The sequence below is a fragment of the Stenella coeruleoalba genome, assembly GCF_951394435.1.
Source record: "Stenella coeruleoalba genome assembly, chromosome: 2".
Lineage (NCBI taxonomy): Eukaryota > Metazoa > Chordata > Mammalia > Artiodactyla > Delphinidae > Stenella > Stenella coeruleoalba.
Genome location: NC_137147.1, coordinates 104,954,937 through 104,978,701, shown reverse-complemented (window position 1 = coordinate 104,978,701; position 23,765 = coordinate 104,954,937). Strand labels below are relative to the sequence as shown.

The 23,765-nt window shown below is 37.7% G+C and overlaps 1 protein-coding gene across 2 annotated transcripts; it reads right to left on the bottom strand.

Annotated features, from left to right (window-relative positions):
* On the bottom strand, window positions 1–22,340 carry MORF4L1 (mortality factor 4 like 1). 2 transcript variants are annotated; one of them, XM_079907182.1, is made up of 13 exons: window positions 22,241–22,340; window positions 17,749–17,795; window positions 15,987–16,054; window positions 12,608–12,724; window positions 10,990–11,076; window positions 10,104–10,184; window positions 7,145–7,170; window positions 6,572–6,660; window positions 5,456–5,557; window positions 4,192–4,280; window positions 2,525–2,697; window positions 2,162–2,246; window positions 1–751 (listed from the first exon to the last, which is right to left on the bottom strand). In XM_079907182.1, exons 1-13 carry the CDS (start codon window positions 22,278–22,280, stop codon window positions 667–669), a joined length of 1,089 nt encoding a protein of 362 aa, XP_079763308.1. In that variant the 5' UTR covers window positions 22,281–22,340; the 3' UTR covers window positions 1–666. The 2 variants fall into 2 exon arrangements, with proteins under 2 accessions (XP_079763308.1, XP_079763307.1); XM_079907181.1 differs by lacking the exon at window positions 12,608–12,724.
* Between the last annotated feature and the right edge of the window lie 1,425 nt (window positions 22,341–23,765).

Below are 23,765 nucleotides of genomic sequence, written 5' to 3'. Positions count from 1 at the left end.
TTGAAATTTAAAGAAAAAATTTATTGAAGATCTGAAAAACAATTTCTAAAAGATTGACTTTTCCAGAAAACTGTAGCTACACAATGCATTGCGTCTATCATGTTAAAACGTGCATTAGACACAAATACAAAAACCATGAAACAAGCCACCATTCTTTGACAATCTGAGCAAAGATAAAATGCCTAAGGAACAACATGGATGACTTGCAAAGGATGGGCTCTTTACTGTAAGCACCATAAAAAAAAGGGGGGAGCACAAATGGATGAGTGTGTTCAGTTATACACACTGAATTGAACCTTTGGCACTAGGAATCAGAGCATTTTGTCATATAGCATTAACACATATTATAAAAGTGCGTAGTGTCAAAGGAATAGAACCACCAGCATTCAAAAGCAGCTTTGTCAACTAAGCAATAAAACACTCTACAGTACGTCTCTCTGTTGTCCATCATTGAATACACTGGTAGCAACTATGAAATGAAAAAAAAAAAAAAAGAAAAGAAAAAAGGAGCTGTAACCCCTTTTATTTTCTGTTTAAAATCAAACAGAAAACAAACATCACTTCTGTTATACACTAACATTTCCAAAGTACATCATTTGTACAAGAGAAGGACTAAGAAACAAAAATGTGTTTACAGAGATCCAAACAAGAGTGAGTATAAGCGCCTCACACAGCTTTCCGATGGTACTCAGGAGGAGCCACTTCATAATCGCTGGCACTAAACAAAGTTGCAGAGTTCTTTGCCAGGTATCTAAAAATGAAATATTCATTACAAGCATGAAAAAGAATCATATTTTGATACTAATCTCTTCTTAATTATATACAGAAGCCACACAAAGCACTTTAAAATATACTAAAATAATCACAACCTCACAGTAAAACTATGTAATTATAACTCAGGTAAATAGGGTTATATACCAGACAACAACACAAATAACGATGGAAGTCCAGAGTTACTCCCCTTATTTCAAATAAGCAAAGAACAGGAGTCACCAGAATACCAACCTGAGCACCTGGACTACCTTTAAGAAACAGGTGTCGTTAGTCTAAAAGAATAACATCTACGTGTTTTCTTTAGCTCTCTGAAATCATATTAAATATAAATTCAGAAATTGACCAGTATTTCTCAAGTTTAAACTTGGAATTAACGCCATAAAAATCAAAGGGACCTGAAATGTCCAGTAGTAGAGCACTTTCATTTCATAAAGAAGTGGGGGTAGAGAAAGGATATTAATTCATCATTGGTAAAGCAAAGACTATAAAGCTGTTTAGATTCCCAGGTTCACGTTGGTTTTAAAATTATTATAAAATACACGGTGCCATTTTAAGAAAATTCAAACACAGAACTATATAAAGTAGCAACGGAAAACTCCTTCTCGCCCAAAACTATGCCCAAGAAACAACTCACTGTTAAGTATGATCCTTATTTTTCCAAATCTATTCCAAAGATTGAAAGTGTTTCTCTACAAATCAGAGGAATCATACCATACTCTACTGCAATTTATTTTTTTTAAACTGACACAACATGGACATCTTTCTTGATTCATATATTTAGACCTACCTCATCTATTAATAACGGTTTAAAATTCTTCACCATTTTCTTTTTCAAATGCAATAAACATGCTTGGAAATCTTTGTGCATTCAAGTATTTCTACAGGATAAGTTCCCAGAACCCTAACTGTCTGGTCAAAGGGTAAAAAGCACATTTGAAATTTTTATATGCATTGCCAAAATGCCCTCCAAAAAGCTGTAAAAAGCAGGATTGCCCTTTCCTCCATTTCTCCAAAATTATAAGCCAATCGACAAGAGATATTTTAATTATGTTAAACACATTTTAATGGCCTTTTTACTGAGACTTCTGTGAATTTCCAATGTCTATTTTTCACTGGTTTGGTCATCTTTTTCATATTAAGAACTCTTCTTTGTGTTAAAGATACCAGCCCTTTAACATGTATGTGTAACATACATTCCCTTCATCTTTAAGAGCTTACATTTGCACTTACATTGTTCCATTAACAATGTATCTACTCTTGTACCAATACCACACATTGTTGTTTAGTTTTATAATAGTATCTATATAATGTCAATCTATCACAGAGTAATTTTCAGTACAGTAGACTAATTCACGTTTTTATTTCAAGCACTGATTTTTAGACTTACTTTAGAAAATCATGAAGATAATTCAGTAATAAAGCAAGGCTCTTCTCATCCAGAGGTGTATAGGCCAACATTGCTCCAATACGTACTATTTAAACAAAAGAATTGTCAAAGTTATATCCAAGGTAGCACTATAAGCATGTATTTTAATTACATGAGCAAACGCAACAATCACTGATTCCTTTAAAGTATGATTTTAGAAACCGACTTTGGATTTTACTGTATTAAATAAAAGTTCAAATTGGAATTACATCATTATTTTTGAAATGTTATTTTATGTTACCACTTGATATAAATTAGGAAAGACAAAAATATTAAAGGCTCAAAGGAAAAAAAGTAAAATTGTTTTCTAAATGGCAGTATTACCAAATAATCTCAGTAGATGTGGCGCTCCATACACCTGGGACATGGGCGCATCAGGGTGATCTGCGAGGATCTCAGCATACTGTGGTCTCTCAAATTTGTAGAGCAGCTGAGTGCCCAACATTACATTGAAGTATTCCTTGATCCCTGCCACAACTTCATTAACAGCATACTCCCTGATAAATGAATAAAAATATTTACCTTCAAAGCAGGTCACTGAAAGGAATTGAGAGATGAAGATTATGTCAACCAACTTAAGGGTAACGAATTAAAAGGTTAAACTAATGACCCTGAGCCTCTACTGAACAGATTTTTAAAACAGAGATTTAATAAGAAGGCAAGAAATCAATTCCAAAAATAGACCAGTGGTGAGCAAACTATAGCCCTCAGGCTAGGGATGGTTTTCACATCTTCAAATAGTTGTATTTTAAATGGTTATATAGGTACTTACATATAGCTTCGATTTTACCTGCAACATTTACTTATCTGGCCCTTTAAGAAAACATTTACCAAACTACAGTAAGGTTATCACCTCACACCAGTTAGAATGGGCATCATCAGAAAATCTACAAACAACAAATGCTGGAGAGGGTGTGGAGAAAAGGGAACCCTCTTCACTATTGGTGGGAATGTAAATTGATAGAGCCACTATGGAGAACAGCATGGAGGTTCCTTAAAAAACTAAAAATAGAACTACCATATGATCCAGCAATCCCACTACTGGGCATATACCCAGAGAAAACCGTAATTCAAAAAGACACATGCACCCTAATGTTCATTGCAGCACTATTTACAATAGTCAAGTCATGGAAGCAACCTAAATGCCCATCAACAGACGAATGGATAAAGAGGACGTGGTACATATGTACAATGGAATATTACTCGGCCATAAAAAGGAACGAAATTGGGTCACTTGTAGAGACGTGGATGGATCTAGAGACTGTCATAACAGAGTGAAGTTAAGTCAAATACAAATATATTAACACATATATGTGGAACCTAGAAAAATGGTACAGATGAACCGGTTTGCAGGGCAGAAACAGAGACACAGATGTAGAGAACAAACCTATAGATACCAAGGCGGGGGAAGTGGCTGAGGTGGGATGAATTGGGAGATTGGAACTGACGTATATACACCACTATGTATAAAATAGATAACTAATAAGAACCTGCTGTATAAAAAATAAGATTCAAAAAAAGAAAACAAAAAAAGAAAACATCTGCCAGCCAAACTCCCTAAAGCAATGAAATTCTATTTTACTAGTTTCTGATTTTTTTTTTTTAATTTATTTATTCTATTTTTTATTCTTGGCTGCGTCGTGTCTTCGTTGCTGCGCGCGGGCTTTCTCTAGTTGAGGCGAGCGAGGCCCACCCTCCGTTGTGGTGCGCGGGCTTCTCATTGCTGTGGCTTCTCGTTGCGGGGCACAGGGCTCTAGGCACGCAGGCTTCAGTAGTTGTGGTGCACGGGCCTAGTTGCTCCGTGGCACGTGGGATCTTCGCAGACCAGGGATCAAACCCGTGTCCCCTGCATTGGCAGGCGTATTCTTAACCACTGCGCCACCAGGGAAGCCCCTGATGGTATTGTTTTAAAGTACACGTTTCAGATAATTTATTTAGAAATAATGTTTGAAATGTCTTTGGGTATACTTCAAAGATATGTATATTCTTACTTATTATCTGTGTTTCCTCGAGATTTCTTGTAATTTGCATAATCCTCTAGAATGGAATCCACATTCTTCTTGGCAGGAAGATAAAAGAGCTATGAAAACAAAAATACACTTGAATACTAATATCTTCTTTTTCAAAGGAAAAGTATACTGGAAAAGCTTTAACGCAATAAGAGATGACCTAATAGTATTACAAAATAGAAAAGGGCACTGTTCAGCACTTAAAGCATGGCTAATATGATTAACTAAAAATTTAGTTTTATTTAATTTCAATAGCCAAAAGTGGCTAGTGGTTCCCATACTGGACAGCACAGCTCTGAAGACTCAATCTGTTGGACACATTACACTATTACTATATATGGAATACACTTGCACATAAATTTACCTCTGTGATATTATCAAGTCATCATGTATTATATAGTATTATGTGCCAGATCCTGTCTGAAGCACTTACCTGAATATTCTCTTCATCCTCACATCAATACTATGAGGTTGGGACCCATTATTCCACTAAATGTAAACACTAAAACACAAAAAGGCCGGGTAACTTGCCCCAACTCAGTAAGTGGTAAAACTCAGCTAAACTTAGCAGTTTAGCTCCAGAGGCAAATCAAGAATCAAACGAAGTCCACATTACTGTACAGTATATGACTGATGTCTATGAAGTTTCGTAATCCTCACACAGTCCCTACTTCTCCCCTACCCCTGCTTGTGCTATTTTAGAAATTGGTTCTTTTGTCCTGTAGAGTGCCTCATTCTGGACTTTGATGACTACCCTTGTGATGTTACATACATACCTCATAATGTCCCTATCTCCTGTACACAAGTAATTAGACCTAGGATCTTGTCAGATTCAGGTTCTTTTTAGAGGTCACAAATACCATGCAGCCAGTATTGTGTGCTTCCTATTACATTCCATTAGCAGCAACATATGAGACAATATCCCATTTTCAATGATAGTTAAGACAGGAAACAACATGCTTGCTTTTATGGATTTTCAAAATAATGTGTTCCTGCCCTAGCAACTGCCAACAATGAGTTATCTTGACCTTTAAAAAAAAAATCATTATAAACTCATGGACTTTGATATATGTACTTCGTTTTAATCCCAAGTCCTTTCTGATGATCAAATTATTCTGTCCCTGAATTAAAAAATACTCATCATACTTTCAATATTCAAGTCTATAAGCTTTTCCTTTAGAAAAAAATTTTTTACACTAGCAAGAACATATCACATAGATTACAATCTGTGTAGCTTTCAAGTTACCTGTTTTTGCCGGGTAATTAAGTCCCAGTCATCAACAAGCCATGGTTTTAGTTCTTCAGGAATCTTTACTTTAACTTCAACTCTGTTCATGAATGTTTCCTCCTAAACAGAAAAAAAGGAAGAGTATTAAACATCTGTCCTTTCTTGCTGCGTAACAGCTCCAAGTGTTTTCTAAAGGCTTTTCTGAACCTTTAGAGCCTCTGGGTATAATCATTTACTCAAATGGACTGCTGGAATTGTCATTTCAAAACTGTTAAGTGGAAAGATCATATAGCTAACTCCTGGGAGGAAAGAATCTTATCTTGATAGTCCATTCCATGTCTTTTCATGTGAAAACAAATATTCTTTAGCAAATTTCCTTTTCCTCTATAAATGACCACTCCAACTTGATGCATTTTAACTTAGTATTTTCAAATGTACTGATTTTGAATAGTCATACCTCCAAAGACTAGCCCAAACATGACTATCTTAAAGTTACATCTTTAATACAGAATATTAAATGTACTATCTTCTAATCTGTCTTCAATAACTTTCTAAAAATACCTAATTTTTAGAACATACCACTGTTTTAACCTCAGCTTCAGAAATGTAAACGACATTGGTTAAAGTTTTAAAACCCCTATTTTCAAAATCATAACTTTAGAAATTATAAACATACTAAATTAGAAACGAGACACTGTATTCACTTATGTAAGAATCCTACACTATTGTACCCACACACACATGCAGAACTGACAGGCTTTCCTGGCACTTTTTGTGGCTTTACTAAATCATCTTGGGACACACTAAACCATTTAATGTGACCTAGCTAAGTCTATTCAGTCTAATACCAAAGAAATATTTAGTGGTGTACGTGACCACAGAGCTTCACAATGAACACCTGATGATGAATTGGGGGTAAAATCTAGCAGGAACATATCTAGTGCTACAAGTGAAATAAAGATGTATACAAATATATCCTTCATCCAAAAAAGGGAAGTATTTTCACTTCAGTAGTTAACCATGTTAGCAATGCTTTTGAGACACTCAAAGTTCTATGACTTTTACTGTGTTGTAAAATGACAAGATTAAAAATTCTAACATGCTATATATTCATAAACTTAAGGAAAAACTCACATTTTCAACAGTAGGATCTACGCGGGCCCTTTTCTTGCGAGGAGGCTGAGGTGTCTCACTGGTACTGCCACCATCTCCATTTCCAGGTGCTATAAAAATTTGGGGGTCAGGAAGGGGTATTTTTAGCTTAATAAATGAGAAACTCTGTTAAGGAAACTAGTTTCATGACATACCCTCTTTTGAATTTCCCATTACATTGATTTTACTTAAATCTACATTAAAGAATCATATTCCTACCAAAAATATAACTTTTATAAACAGCTCTACCAAACATCTAGTACAAAGCGACATTTAATAATATTACCATCTTACATTTATTTTTAAAATGTTATTGTCTCAGGATCAGTCATTAAGTAACATGAAAATAATAAACGCTTACAGGCTTCTCCATGGTAGAAAGAGTATGAGTTCTCTACTACTATGTACCTAACTCTGTAACATTGCTGTGACTCATATTTGAGACCATCAACATAAGCTTACTCTAAAACTTCATAACTTTAAAAATTTAACAGTGAATTCAAAATGCAAATGTTATAAAAGGCAAAATAATTTAAACAAAGTTAATATTCTTACTTTTCTGTTTGTTCTTTTTTGTTTTCCTGAAAGGAGGGAAGAAAAAGAGGAAAGATAAATAATTATTGCTAGTAAAATTGCCTCTGTTTAAATTCCTTTTACCAGGTTAAGTTCATAGAGAAATACTACTGCCTTGTTTGCTAAGATCAGGCAGCGATCTTATTTCCTGCATATTCTCATTCACTACTCAGACACAAGGACTTTTACTGATAGTTGGCTAAATCTATATCTCCCTCCACATACTAGAAAACCAAACCAAAACCCCATCAGGAAACTTCCTTCCAGGGTTATGTTATTCGTTTGTAAGTTTATAGCATGTTAAGTGATAAAAATATACTTCGTGATAATATTATTAGTTCCACAAACAAAAAAAGCTCCAAAGGTTAAAATATTTTCTCCCAATTACTTTAGTACAGCATAATTTGATTTTAGATTTGTATGTTTCAGACCAATCCATTACTCCACTCTCACTGGTCCAAATTCTTTCACTTTATTTCGTCTCAACTATATTCCTTCCACTACCACACCAAACACTCTGTTCTCCCATTCGTAGAACAAAGCTAATGTCTTGGTTATCATCTCTAACAGCAACTTAACTCATGTTTATTTATATACACACTAACAAAGAGTAAATTACTAACTTTGATTTTATACATAATTATTTCTGTAATACAAGGAAAACAGTTTACAAACCCACGATTATAGATTCTGCCTGGAGGGACCATAAAAGAACACCTGAATATTTTTACTTTTCTACAGCTTTAATACTTACGAATGTTAATTAATGTTATTTAATTTAGAGCTTGGGGTTCATTTGATGACTCAAAATTAACTTATCTTGGTTATAAACACAAAAATCTGGCCATCTGATATTACAGGTTTTTCCCTCCTTCTCTAAGGTTAACTTCTGTAACACTAATATTTGTTGGACAGTATTTCTGAGTCAGATTAAACCATGAACTTTTACATGTCAATAACATGTGCGGACCAAGAGAAGCCAAGAGCCCTTACACTCCTTTCTTACCCAGTCTATACCAAAGAATTAAAGAAAAAATACTGACAACTGAGCTCAACTCTAAAGATCTATAAACTATACTTCAATGAATACCAGTGGTGTAAAAACTCTTGCTTCAACCTTCTTGCTTGTATTAATTAAACATGCAAGCTACTTTCTCAAAGTACGCCAACGGATTTCATACAATAAATAAACTGCTGGTGTTGTCTGACTTCCTATTTCTAAGCCTCAGGGCTAAATGTTATAATCAAATTATGAACTGTTAGACTCAATGTACCTGAAAGAATAACAAGCCCAAAGTCATTCTTGAGAAAAGTCATTCCACTAAATAATGAACAACCAAAGTATGCTTGGAAGCCAAAGCACTGACAAAATTCACGTATATTCACTATTAGTTTATAAAGAATAAGCGCCCAACCTTAAGGACCTAGATGTCAACAAAGTAAAGGTAAATCTGGTTCTCATATTTTCCAACCAGATGCATACATGTTTATGTATATTCAGAGAAAGCTACAGAACAATTACCAAACACTAAAGATGGTGTAAGGTATAAAACTAAACATTAAATATTAAAAATTGTATCAAAATCTCAAATCAAAATGAAAGAATTAAAAAAAAATAAATCTCCAGGTTTAATTACTCAGTATTTTTATTTTAAAATAGATCTTCTATTCTACCAGGGCAAAACAATACTTAAAATTACATGATGCCTTCCTAAGTACTCAGATTACAATCTTATCAAAGTGTCAACGTTCCCATTAAAAGGAAGACTCCTTGAGAAAAAGACTCACCCAAAAAGGTTAAAACCCCAAATATTTCAAAATGCATCATTACCTTCATTACTATCACCTAATTTTTAGGTAGTAAAGTCAGACTAGTTAGGTCTAAAAGCAACAGAATATAATCTCAAGGAAAACATACTTCTCTTAAATCATATTTTAGAGCACGTTACTTTTGATCCTTTGAAAAGAAGCACATGACGGACCACTCATTAAACCTATCTGTTCTTAAAATATTCAAGTGGCAAGAAAAAATGATCTTTTAATAAAAGTTATGATTCTTTATTTTCTTTTATTAAGCTGCCATTCCCACACTGGCTTTCAGGTACATAAACTTATCACACCAATGTGTGTATGCATATGACTTGCACACATAGGCTTATTACCAAGATGTTCTAAATCTTAAGCGTTAACAAGGAATGGTTTTCTTTTTCTTGGGGGTTGAGAGGAGGGGGGATGATTTGAAACCTTAGCATCTCACACAGTTACCATGGGTTTCAAACGGGGAATTAAAACTAATACACATATTTAGCACTACTGAAAAAGCCAATCTATCCTCCAATCTCAAAATTTGTGTCCTGATAATTCAACACGATACTTGTAAAAGAAAACACATTATATATATACATATTTAATATAACTTAAAAGAAGCATTGTAAGGGACTTCCCTGGTGGTCCAGCTGTTAAAACTTCACACTTCCACTGCAGGGGGCGCGGGTTTCATCCCTGGTTAGGGTACTAAGATCCTACATGCCGCCTGGTGCAGTAAGTAAATACGTAAGTAACTAAATAAATAAATAAATAAATTTTAAAAGAAGGAGGGTTGTGAATGTACTTAATGCCACCCAATTGTACACTTAAAAGAGTTAAGTGGTAAATTTTCACGTTATGTATATTTTACTACATAAAGGAAATATTCCTTTACTAAATAAAGGAAAGGTGGGGGGAGAAAAACTGCTAAGGACTCAGTATGTAATTAAGGAATCAGTATGTAATTAACAGGTATTTTCAGCAACCCAACACCAAGGGGGTTCTCATTGGCATTTTTCCAATCACAACAATGTTCCAGTTTTCATTTTCAATAAATCCTAACAGAAGACAATGTGTGTCAAGTTTGAGTTTCACAAACAGTATGTAAAATTAAAACAAAGATAGAGCTTCTTACACTTCAACATTTTTCTGTTGCAGACCAGAAGTCTTCTTTCCAGGGGCAGCCCCTCTCATCTTCCCCTCTGCATACTGCTCCCTTCAAAAATAATTTCAATAAAATCATCTTAAAATGAATATTTATGTGGAAAAATAAATTGATCACCTGATTCCATTCTGAAATTTATATTCAAATTGAAGTCCCGAGCCTATACATATTGTGGTACAAAGTTTTTATTTAACGAGTTCAACAGAGAGATAATGTATTTACAAAAATCAATTCAAGAAAGGAAGAACAGTAAAAAGGCCTAAGATTCGGCTCTTCTATACTTACGAAAATTAAAATAAATGTAAAAAGTGACAATAGATTCTCATATAACTGAAAATTCCATTTGTTTTAAAATTCACCAATCCCAATGTTTTTTTTAATCTGATCCCATTTTATCATTTCCATTTTCTTAATATTTCAGTTTTGAAATTAAAACAATTACTCTATAGACCACACAGTCTTTCAGGGTTCCTTTTCTCAATGTGCTTTCAGAGGTGAATAACAATGGGGAACCCCCACTTCCTTTCTTATTCCTCCCCCACCAAGTGTACCTTCCAAACAGCCCAGGAGATAAGACCGTAACAATGAGTATGCAACTTCAGAAATTTCCAACAACATCCTGCTCTATTTTCTACCTACCTCTAAGGACAGACTCCAGAAATGATATGTATGCTACTTCCTTTCCCCAGGAGAAGCTTTTCTGATCACTTGAAGTCAAAGTCATAACACAGCAGCTGACAGGTCCCAAGGATCATTTTAAAGGCAGGCAGCCAACATGACTTCCATTGTGGATTTCATTTCCAAAAATTAACTTACAGGCATTTCTCCTCATATTCATGTTGCAAAACAAACTTACTGATTGGCTTTTTGAAGTTCTCGTTGTTTCTGCAAATTGGTGTCCACGTATTTGAGTACTCTGCTTTCTGGAACCCATTCATCCCAACTGAAAAAGAGAAAAGTTAAAATATCATTCAAAACTATTTCATTATTACTCAGACTGTCCTCCCACTATGTTTTTTTAGAAATACAAGAGGCAAGACTTTAGACTTCTCTGAACTAATTTGACGAACTGGCATTACAAGTTCATTCTCAACTAAAGTGAAAATCTGTTCTGTAAAAAGGCAGTAAAGGGACTTCCCTCATGGTCCAGTAGTTAAGAAACCACCTTCCAATGGAGGGGATGCAGGTTCTATCCCTGGTCAGGGAACTAAGATCCCACATGCCACGCAGCAACTAAGTCTGCACACCAGAACCACTGAGACGTGCGCCACAACTAGAGAGCCCGCATGCTGCAACTACAGAGCCCACGCACCACAACTAGAGAAGCCCGCATGCCACAATGAAAGATCCCATGTGCCACAACTAAGATCCAGTGCAGCCAAAGAATAAATAAATAAAAGTTTTTTAAAGGCAATAAACATATTCTCAGAAGCAACATTCCAAATCTAAACTGCGTGTCCAAAAAGAGATTATTCAAATTGTTTTTTTAAATGGCATAAAAGCATGGCATTTAACATAAGAGCCCCTAAGCAACTATCCTTACAGAATAAAGGTACCTAAAAGAACTTTAATTCCAAAAAAACCATGAGGCACAGGAATCCATAATAAGCTGACTTCTTAAAGAACTAAAACTAACTGGCTGGTTGCCTGGGATACAGAACTACAGAACTCTCTGTGCCTTAGTTTCACCCGTAAAATGAGGATAATAGTACCTATCTCGTAGGATTGTTATGAGAATTAAATAATACATATAAAACACTTGAGAGTTTGACATAAAAAATAAACACTCAAGGTCTGTCAGAAACATATTAGGAGGTCTACAATACGGAATACCATCTAGATCAGCTCAGCTAAGACTGTAAATTGAAGTGTTACAATGGTTATCACTCACTCACAAACGAATACACCAACTTTCGAGGCAAAACCATTCTTGGTGTTCTAAACATCAAAAGATAGAACCAACCACTCTCTTAAAATATCTAGTTGCTAAGGCCTTCTGGCACTTAGAAAAGCTCCTTCAAAACAAGATCTTTTTTTTAAATTTTATTTTATTGATGTATAGTTGATTTACGATGTTGTGTTCACTTCTACTATACAGCAAAGTGATCCAGTAATACGTATATTTACATTCCTTTCTTATTCTTTTCCATTATAGTTTATCAGAGGACACTGAATATAGTTCCCTGTGCCATAGTAGGACCTTGTTGTTCAGAACAGGATTTCTGATGTGGCTTTTTTTCCAAAGGGGAAAACAAAGATAAGGTATTTCTTAGGGAATGCTGAACTTTTTGTGCAAATTTTTTCCTCCTGCTGATGGAGCTCCTTTAGTGACACAAAAAGATGTATCCTCAAAGTCTTTTATTTAATAATTTCCCACCTTTGACCTCTTATGTAAGACAGCCAAAAGAAGAATAAAAAATAAAAAGCAATCCTCAACATGATCTCCTAGAGAAAACTTTAAAACATGCATTTACCTAGAGGTCAGGAGGGGGTGGTGTACTGAGGGAGCTCCTTCAGGAACAGGAAAAAGTGCTACAATATCCTCACGTGTCTTCAAAGTTTTTTCAGAGCGCCTGGGCCTCACAGCACTTCTGATACAGACAGCATAGTACAAAGTAATCTCAGTAACTAGGTGTAGAATTTAGCTTAAGCTTTAAGATTTATTTACAAATATAATACTTAAATGTCTGTGTCAACAAATTCCAATAAGGTTTTTGAGAATTTAGAAATATCTTACTATCTATTGTGCTTTTGAAAAGTATACATTTACTGAAGTTTAAGAAAATTCCAGTTTGGAGATTGAGCTTTTGTGGTATGCTTTTCTGAAAGTACAGTATCCTATGAACTGTACTCAAAATGAGGATCTGATTCTTATACCTGTTGCAATTCTCTCTAAATTAAAGGGAGCTAGCAAATTTTTATTTACCACAAAGTTCTATTTTAGAACCTTGCAAATTCCTTCCCCCGATATAAAATGCATCTAAATAAGGACCTTGATCTAAAAGCCAATTCTTGAGTTTCCTTCACATGTCAGGAGCTGAAAACCCTTGCTGAACCACATGAAAATGAAATGACAACATCTTTTGCTCTGAAGAACACCACTACTAGGGTAGTAACTGAAGGCCAAATATCCAGAAATTTTTACACATAGCTCAAGCATAAAAGAATCTCAGAATTTTCTAAAGGTAGCTTGTCATTAATTCCCAAAGTTACAATGATCCATGGCACTACTTACACAGCACTAAATAAAAACATAACATACTTGCTGGGTATTTGAGCAACTCCTCCTCCTTTCTGTATGGATTTAAAGGCTTCTCTAAATATTTATTAAAGATCAAAAATTTCAAAATTCCTTATATTCATCTATACACCAAAACAACTACAAAAAACACATCCTTGTTAATATTCCTCAATGTCTACAAAGATATAAAGATCTCCAATATTTAGTGCTATTTTTTCCTTAATTCTTTTTACAAGGAGTAATATATAAAATGAGACAAACAAAAAACCAAAAAAACTGTGTACCCTATCATTTATTTGTTACTAGATAACGTAACAAAGGAAACAAAGGTTTATTTTCAAGCAACACTATCAGAAAATGCAAGCATTTTATGTATTTCCACAATTTCTTATAAGCTACAAATGCCACTTAAAACCCAGTCTTCACACTGTACATACCTACATGTAATTTTATAGAAAATATTATACATGAAAGAATTAAGCACAAAAGCTGTCTTCACTCTATTAAGATGAAATCCTAAAACAGTTACAGTGTACACGGGGATGGGGTCAGATCTATTCCATGAATTTGCTATTTGCTTTTCTTTAATTTCCTGGATAGACTTCCCATACATGATATGCATAAATAAGATATTCTATTTCCTATAGAGAACTGAGATTCTCTTTATATCTTGATATACTCTCAACTTTACCTGACGTTAACAGAATATTGACATATAACATATTAAGTCTAGTAAAAGACTGCAATACAGTTTTAAACACTTCATTTTTTTAACAGGGAAGAAAAAGCCATAAACTACACTGGGATCCAGAAGATAAACTTTCCTGGATATTACCCTCAATTTAGCATTAATCCTGAAATCCCATTTAAAATCATAGACATTTACTTCTATTAAGACCAAAGGAGGGACTTCCCTGGTGGCGCAGTGGTTAACAATCCGCCTGCCAATGCAGGGAACACAGGTTCGAGCCCTGGTCCGGGAAGGTCCCGAATGCCGCTGAGCAATTGGATCCGTGCGCCGCAACTACTGAAGCCTGCACGCCTGGAGCGCGTGCTCTGCGGCAGGAGGGGCCACTGCAGTGGGAGGCCCGTGCACCACAATGAAGAGTGGCCCCCGCTCACCACAACTAGGGAAGGCCCGTGCACAGCAACAAAGACCCAGCACAGCCAAAGATAAATAAATAAAATAAATTAAAAAAAAAAAGAAAAAGACCAAAGGATTAAAAGCCCACAGGGTCACTCTGAGTTACTGTATTACCAACATATTATTATTATAAATATTTTAATTATCATTAACTGGAAAAAATCATTTGTTGAATGCACTTTTACACCTTTTACATCTCTACCTTTCTACAATTATACTAATGGAAGAAAATGTAAGGGTCTGGTATTTCTTCTTAGCTAAAACCATTTTGTGATAAAATTTTCTAACTAATAAATAAAACTAACTGGGTTGGTCACCTGGCTATGGGACTGTATGAAAGACGACCAAAGTCACAGAGTCAGTAAATGTCAAGGAGAAAAGCTCCTTCCAAAGCAAGAGTATTCATCAAATCAGATGGCAGTGCTCACTTGGAGAGCTACCAGAGTATGGCTACCAGAGTATGGCTAAGGTGACACAAAGCTTTAAAATCTGCTAGAAAACAACTCCTCAAGCACTACACTTTCTGGCAGTACTATTTTTGAAGCACAAAACACCATTAGTAAAATTAAAATCCTCTCATAGTAAAAATTATACGCTACTCAATTACAAGCACCAAAAATGAATTAAATTATCAAATGTGATATTTATGGGCCCCAAGAAGAAGGACCCATCACTGACAAAGAGCTCCAATGGCTAAACATTCTAGAATGTGTTCAATCTATAACCACTGTCCACTCCCAGCAACATCAATATCACTTCTAAAAAAGAAAAAAAAGTTTTAACTCTTTGGGGTGCAAAATTAGGTTCTGCAACTAAATTTCTGTACCTCTGTTAGGTCATATGCCAAAAAGTGAACCACACAAATTCACTTTGTTAGCATTTAATTATGCTTCTAAAGTTCAAAACATGAGCTGGTTAATACTTCCAAATCAGGCAATCTTTTTCCTCCTCCCCCCGCTTCTAGGTAGAAAAAGCCAACTAGCTTTGAGTATAACTGCTTGAAATACCATATGTAATCACTAAGTTTGTGTTAAGGGAAAAAACTCAAGCTGTCTTAAAATGTACCAAAACCAGAAAATAGTTGGGCTAATTATTATTAGACATTATACCGGAACACAAGAAATACTCCAAGAATGTAAAATAAAATGGCTGTAGGGGACTTCCCTGGCGGTCCAGTAGTTAAGACTCCAAGCTTCCAGTGCAGGCGGCGTGGGTTTGATCCCTGGTCAGGGAACTAAGCTAAGATCCCACATGCTAAGCAGTGCAGCAAAAAAAAAAAAAAAAAAAAGGCTGTATACCCTAATTTCTATTCTATTTTCATCACACTACAAATGGTTCACCTTTGCCTCAACATGTATTTACATTAAAACTGCAAAAATTAAGAAGCATATGCTTGTTATCAGTCTACGACACAAAGCTACCTTGTTAATTATAAATAAAACATTGCTTTTAAAGATCTAATACTCACTTTTTATTCCAACCACTGTAATGTATAAAGTATTTCACTTGTTTATCCTTTATGGCAACCTTTACACACTGAAATAAAAAAGAAAAAGTTCACTTAGAAATACTGAAGGAAATAAAAAAGACTACCTGGATAATTTTCAAGTGACCAATCTTTCAAAGACAAACTCTACACTTAAACTCTCTGGTGGCCAAAATGAACATAATAAGATGCAACTCTTTAAAAGAACATTATTTAAACTTTCAGACTACTTAGGTATTCAGAGTTATAAAACTGCCGAACAGTCTTAAAATTTGTTGGAGTCAGTCCAACAAATCTGAAGAACCATAAGCACAAAAGGTCCCCCTAAAACCTTAAATCACTGGGCTAGATAAGCTATCCAAGAACAGCTAATGAAAACAGTATTTGTGCTTTCTCAAAGTCCAACTAGCCAAAAGCTACATTTATTTCAAAAATAAATTCAGCTGAAGAATTATTAAATTCTTTTAAAGAATTAAAAATAATTTTGAATAATTTGAATCATTAAAAAATTTCATTAGTTTACACAAGGCAATAGCTGTTCTGCTGCATATTATCAGAAACTAGCAAAGTGACAGATGAAAAACATCTTGTGTTCTTCTTAAAAGCAGCCAAACAAATTGGATCCAATCATTAGAAGTCATTAACTATGAAAAAGTGAGGGCTGTCTGGATTTAAGTTTTTATCAGATGCAAATCAAGAGAACCACAATAGTTTAAGCTATTTCAATCACCATTTAAAATTGTTCACTGGAGTGTTTCTGCTGCCAGAGCAGAAAAATCTGCCAGTCCAGTAGTTTGTCAGAAGTTGATACAACAAAAAAAAACTTGGACTCAGAATATATTATAAGCTGCAGCGGTATTATACCATTAAGATATACGTGCACACACACAAAGTTCTTGACCATCTCCATGAATCCAGTTTCAGCCATTTAAGAACTTTAAAAACATACATCCACTATGTATTCAAAATAAGTAAAAAGTAGTGAAAATGGTTAGTCACACTGACACTTTAGTCTTATTTTCTGAGACATATTCACCTAGAACATACATTGAAATTGCCTTTAAATATTATACTGTTCAGCATACTGTTCATTTTTTAAAAACTACCACTGTAAAAGAAGTTGACACACCTTAAATATTTGTGCTAAAAAAGTTACCAGAAACAAAATACTAAGAACACCTTTGACTTCGTAATGCATCATCCCACTTACCTTTGGCTAAATGGAAAATCAGTTTTTATTACCTGAGCACAACACTGATACAGAGAAAAGGGAAAGGGAATCCCCCCGGAACCCCTCCACAATTCAGACTTTGCCAAACAATCCAACAAGTAAGTTAAATGTACTCATCTTAAATGTTAGTTTTTACCTTTAATGTAACTACTCAGTGCTTACTCAGCACATTATATTTGCAAATAAAGTTAACTTTGGCAGTATTTTCTCACAAGTCATTAACTACAAAATGCTATTTTGCTCCCATAAATAGTCAATATTCTATCTTTCCCCTCAAATGCTCTTTCCAACTACTGGACCTTTAGCAGCTCAGTAAGATGAATGGCAAGACAGCAATGCTTTATAAGACCCACTAAGAAAACAGTAAGACATCCATAAGGAGAAGATGAGGAACTATGAATCTATGAAAATCTACGAAAAAGGTAGCTCTCACTAAAGCTACCAACCACTGAAAACTGATATTATCCAACCAGTAATTTCAGCCAACTTTTCAAGAGAAAACAAGTTTAATACCTTTGCTTCATAAAGAAGAGGCCCATGGAAGCACAGCACTCTCTCACCTGTAAAAGTAAAAAAGACAAAAAAAAAAAGTACTGGGTTAGTTGTGATTTATCTTCATATGTAAGAATATGCACATCTGGTTGTGATGGAGAGCCGTCACACCTGTACCATGGTACTCCTCAAAAGAGTAGGCAAGTGGGTAAGGCAATGCATCCATCAACGCTTCAGATCAAACTTCAATACAACAAAAACACCTTAGCAACTGATGTAAACAACAAAAAGTAATCAGGATATCAATCTATTAAAATCATCAAATCATCTATCACCTGCTAAACAAATTAAATCTACTGTAGCTATCTACTGGCAGAATTGGTTTATTTTTCAATGTACTGATACATGTGGTATTTAAAGACATCTTAAGTTTAGGACCTTATGCTCTACCTATTCCTTCTCTGCTTCCAACCGTCTTAAACTGATTAAACTAAGAAAAACAATCTGTGCATAAAAATTTCTATGTGCATCAGATACAGCTGTTTTTTTAAAAAAAGAGGTCCCACTATGTTCATGCCTTCAGTGTGTTCAATGATGTTCTGGGTGTTGGGCTGCTTCAATGGGAAAAAGTAAAAAAAAAAAAAAAAAAGAAAAGAAAAGAAAAAAACCCAGACAATTCTAACCTTTGGAACTTACACTCTGTGTTGCATCTACCATTAAGACTTGCAAGACTAAATAAAATGTTAGGGACTGGAATAAGATCTGGAACACACCCCTGCTCATCAGACAAATCAGGCAGGCAATTCCTGGCAGTACCTTAAAATATCATTTGATTGTAGAAGAAATAGACTTCTCACATTATTTTCGGTCCACTTGATTTCAACAGGCCCAGAGGTAACAAAAATGCCAACAGAGTCAGCTCTTTCAGCTCTAAAATTAAATTAAAATAGCCTACTAGCTCGTTTCTGAAGACTACAGGGCAGTATAGGTGACACTGACATGTAACCAAACAGTTTTGCACAATTTACTGGATTTCCTATTTTAACTATCTTCATAAGCAGTAAGAAGAGTGACTGATGAGCTACTTGGGTAGGTCACAGGGAAGGGCCCATGCTGAGGAAAGCAACTGGTACCAAAGCATAGAAGAAACATGACAAATTCTTGTGCAGTGGTCCACTCTGAGGAACCACTGCCTGAGGCTACTAGGCCTATGCAGAAAAAGTGGAGACTAGAAACAAGGAGACCAAAGACTTCTCCCAACTGTCAGGGATAAGAACAGAAAATAGGTATGAATCAAAAGGAGTGAGGAGGACAGCTAAGCCAAAGTAGAAACACTTTAAACTGACTTCCAGCATGGTGGGAGCATTAATGAGAAAAGGAAATGGGGGGAGAGGTTTCTGATCAATTTTGGAGTAAGTTACAGTGCCTACAGGACATCCAAACTGGAGCCATCTGCTAAGCAGTTGAGTACATGTGTCTGGAGGGCAAGAGAAAGCTAGGCTGGAGCCACTGCTGAATACGGTGGGTAAGAATGAGACCATGGGGATATAGATAAGGTATAGGGCCTAAAGAGCAGCGCCAAAGATCAGACCTGTGTACCCAAATTTAACACTCCAGGTACTCTCTAAAGGCACCCTGAAAATGGCCTCACTCCCCTCTCCCTCCTTTTGGTGGCTGCCTCCAAAGACAATTGCACTGAGGCTAAGACCCTTTGACCTCCATTCTAGCTACCTGGCCCTAATATCCTGTTGAAAAAATATACAGTAAGTTGAAGAGCATGACCCAGGATAACAAATGCCTATTTTTTTCATGGAAGTGTTAACTGGGGACTGTTAATTGGGTAAGGAGCAAACCACAGTCTCAGGTATTTTCTTTAAATCTTTCTTCACTCTTAATCCTTTCTAGTATCAAACTACAAAGGTAATTTTGCCCAATGCTCTAAAATTCCAAGGGTGACGCGATTCCAATTCCCCATCCTCCCACTCGTTTGCTTACTGGGAACATTACTCAAATTCCAGCATCAGTCAAGTCTCCTAACAAGCTAAAAGTCCTCCCCCAGACAATGGGCTAGTTGCCCAATAGCTTTCTTTACCTTATGCTTTAACATTTCAAGTGGAAGACCAAGTCGAGTGCAAAACAGTCACTGTGCTTAAAAACTGCTTATAACATGTTGCACCATTATTAAATAAAAACTTCCAAGTTTAAAAGAACCATTTAGAAAAAAAACTGTTTCTGATCATTCGTATTTCCACCATTACAGAAGCTCAATTCTTCTGCAGTGTTATAATTCTGTGAGTTCCAACAGAATATTCGTTTTTCCTTACACGATATTCTCTGAAAATGTCTTATAAATAATTATAATTTCTTAAAGATGGTTACAACTTTGACACAAGAGTAGAAAACATGTCTGGAAAGTGGTGGTAATGGTAAGTGCAGAGACTCTTGGGTAGCTTTCAAAACCTTACAGATACGCTAGTTCATACTCTTCTCTAATTCACCACTATAGCAGCACATGGATTCTCCTTCGCTGTTATCACTCTTACCATCCCTCTAGTTTAGAACTAAAGCACTTCCTCCAGTAAGCCAACCTTAACTGTCGCACACCTGGGTGATCTTCCTTTCATATCCTACAGTGGGGATTAATTTTTTGTGCCATGGATCCTTCACAGTCTGGTTAAGCCTTTGGGCCTATTCCCAGAATTTTTCTACAAACACGTAAAACAGTATTACAAAAGAAACCAACTGTATTGAAATAGTTACCAAAACATTTAAAATATCACGTTCTATGGTTTTATATGAGCTTCTTAATGGATATAAGCATTTAGCCACTGATCCAATTACTACCACAACTCTGAAATAATGACGAGCATACATTTCGTCTCAATGTATCTCCCACCACTGTAATGCTGGGACATGAAAACATCCAGTTAATACTACTGCGGTTTTTTGTTTCTTTGTTTGCTTTGCTTGTTTTGTGGGTGAGGGGTTCTAACATTCACAACTGAAAAATACTAAATTTTAGTTAGACAATAGAAACCAACACTTTTTCCCGTTCAAGTTCACGGATCTTCTGAATTATAAACACTGACCCTAGATTAAGAATCCCTGCTCCAAAATATCTGGTTAAAAAAAAAAAAGGCAATCCATAGAAGGTAGTCACACAGCTTCTCAGCGTGAGAGAAAGCAGGTATTAAGAGTCAGTCACAGCAGACACACGCTTAGAAACATCTTAAATATTCCACAGAGTTACAATATACTTGGGTTTTGTGTAAACGACTAATGCACATTAAAGTTTGAAAATCGCTACAACAATTTTTTGCAGACGTCTCGACATCTACGGTAACCAACACATCCATAATAATGAAAGGGAATTTTAAAGTGTTCTTGCTTGCCTCACAGAATTTTACTTCCATTTTAGTTTACTCCTAAACCTCCACTTTAATATAAATGATTGGATACGTTAATTGTGGAAATTAAAGAGCTGTCTTCTTCGACGGTTGAAATCAGATTCTACCGTCGGCCGAGACATGTCGATCAAAGACAATAAAAACTCAACTTTCAAATCAGTTAACCAAGTATTGCTGCAATTGGTCAAACAACTGCTGTACTTAAAAGATAACAGCAAGGCAATGGGACTTCTAGGTGAAAACATAATACCGCGTTCAGGTAGCTTTTATTTATTGCTTTACAAGCAACCGCACAGCAAGAGCGCAGTCACATCCCCATAGGATCTTGGCACTCGGCTTTTCGGTAAGCAAAGAGACGCCTGCCGGCAACACAAAGCCGACCCAGACGCTCGCGCTTTTTCTCTCCAGTTCCCACCCACCTCCCTGGGGTAAGCATCGGGGAACCGGTTCCCGCGCGGGAGCGGGCGAAGAAGGGGGCGCTGTATCTGCCCTAAAGCGGCGTCGGCGGCCGAGAGCCGGGGACCCAGGCGCCGGCGGCCATGATGGCGCGGCCATCTTGCAGCAGCCATTTTACAACGCAGTTCTCCCGCCCCGAGACGCGAAGCCCACCCCCCCAGCCGCAGCCCGGCGGCTCCACCGAGCGCGACCACCTCCGGACTCGAGGCCCCCCGAGAGCGCCAGGCGTTGGCCGCCCACGCGGCCGGGGTGCTCCGCGCCGGCGCCCGAAACCGCCGCCGCTGACTCCCCTCCCCCACGCCACATCACTTCCCCTGACGGCCGCCATGGCGCTCCAGTCGCCTCCCTACAATAGGCTACTTTCTCCGCGCCCTCTTCCTCAGAACAAACACTGCACTAAGGCTTTGCCACGCGGCAATGGCTCCCTCTGCCACTCTAACGCCTGCCTAACGCTTTCGCTTCACAAGGTATTTTCTCCTCATGACGCACCGAAATAACCCGCCGCAATGCGCTTTCCCCGCACAAAGCCCTGTCCGCCGCCTCCTCTGGGCGCAGCCCTTGCCACCCCCGGCCCCCAAACCTCAACCACCCCGAGCCCGCCTCCCTCTCCTGCGCCGATAGATGCCTTTTCCCCAGGAGCTTAGACTCACCCTCCTGGAATTTAGGCTTCGGGTCCTGCTTCGGCGCCATTTATAAGTGATTCGCCGCCGCCGCCGCCTCCTCCTTCTCCCACCACCCCCGACTACCGCCCCCTACTCTCTACCCCACCCAACTGCGCGTCAGACGCGCCGTCAGCCACCGCCAACTCTACATCCTGGGCCCGATTTGCCAGCGGCCGCAGACCTCACAGCATCGCGACCCGCGCAGCCGCCGCTCCAGCCAACGGCTGCCCTCCGCGCACGCGCCCCTGCGCCCGCGCCGCCCCGGGGCACGCCGGGATTGGTAGTTCCCGGGCGCTTGAGGCGCCGCGGTGTGGGGGAGGGGTGGCGGCCTCTTCCCACCCCCTACCCCAGGACCGCCTGGGGTTTTTAAAGTCGGGATTTGATTTTGCTTGTTTGTTGGAGCAAGGGCAAAGGAAGGCAGTGCCTCACTTTAAGAATGGGAGAGGCCCAGTTGCGGAGGCCCACGGGCAGTACAGGGCCACAATGATGTGGGCTTTGAAATGGCCTGAGAGAAAAGGCTGCTTCCTGAAGCCTACTTTCAGTAGCATCTCGAGTAGTTTCCGCCTAGAAAAGTTTCACGGCCAGCAATCTGGCCAGAAGGGGGGTAGGCAGTGGAGTCCGCGTCTAGAAGTTTCGTTGTTTAGCAAGCTCACTGACAGTTTATTTGGTGGGACTGACGGCCATCTGTCGGGTCCTGCACCTCCCCTTCTCCAGCCTGGGTCCTGCGGAAATGAGGACGGAGAGGGAGACACTAGGCAGGCTGTGGGGGCGAGCTCTGGCTTTTTGGGGTGATGTGCTTATGCCCGCCGCCCAAAGAGGCTACCGTGAATAATACCAAGTAATACCCACGCTGGGGTTCTGCACCTGTCCTATGTGTGCACTTTTTGGTCACCTGATGTCTTTGAACTGTTACTGAGTACACACACAGTTTAAACGAATTTCCTCGTGTCGTTCCCCTGTTCAAAAAGTCTGTAGTTTGCTCACCTGCAAAATGGGGAGAATAAGACCACCCTTCCATCGGTGTACTGTGAGACTTGCATGGAAAGGCTCAGTGCAGCGCTGAACAGTGAATCGACGCTCAGCAAACGTTAAGGATGATCAATCCCAAGGTCCTTAGCTTGGCATTTGAAGTCCTTCCACAAACAGTCCTCCACCGTCCTCCAGGCTTTGTGCTTGTCTCCATGCCTTTTCTAAACCCTCCCCTGAGCATGCTATGCACCCCATGAATTCCAGACCCCTCTCCATTTATCTGACTCCAGTTTCTCCTTCAGTCTTGCCTGAACACAAGCCCTTCTTTGACCACAGAAACCCACAAAGAACCCTCACTCCATTTGTCTGCACAGCATCTGGTCTGTTCCACTCCTTAGAATATCAAAGAAAGGGGCAAGGGCCTCTTTGTGACTCCATCACCACACCAAAACTCTGAAGTATACTTCTTTTAATGTTTTGAATACAGAATATTTTTAAATAATTCAAAATTCAATAATTCAAATTAATTTTAATATAAAACTGA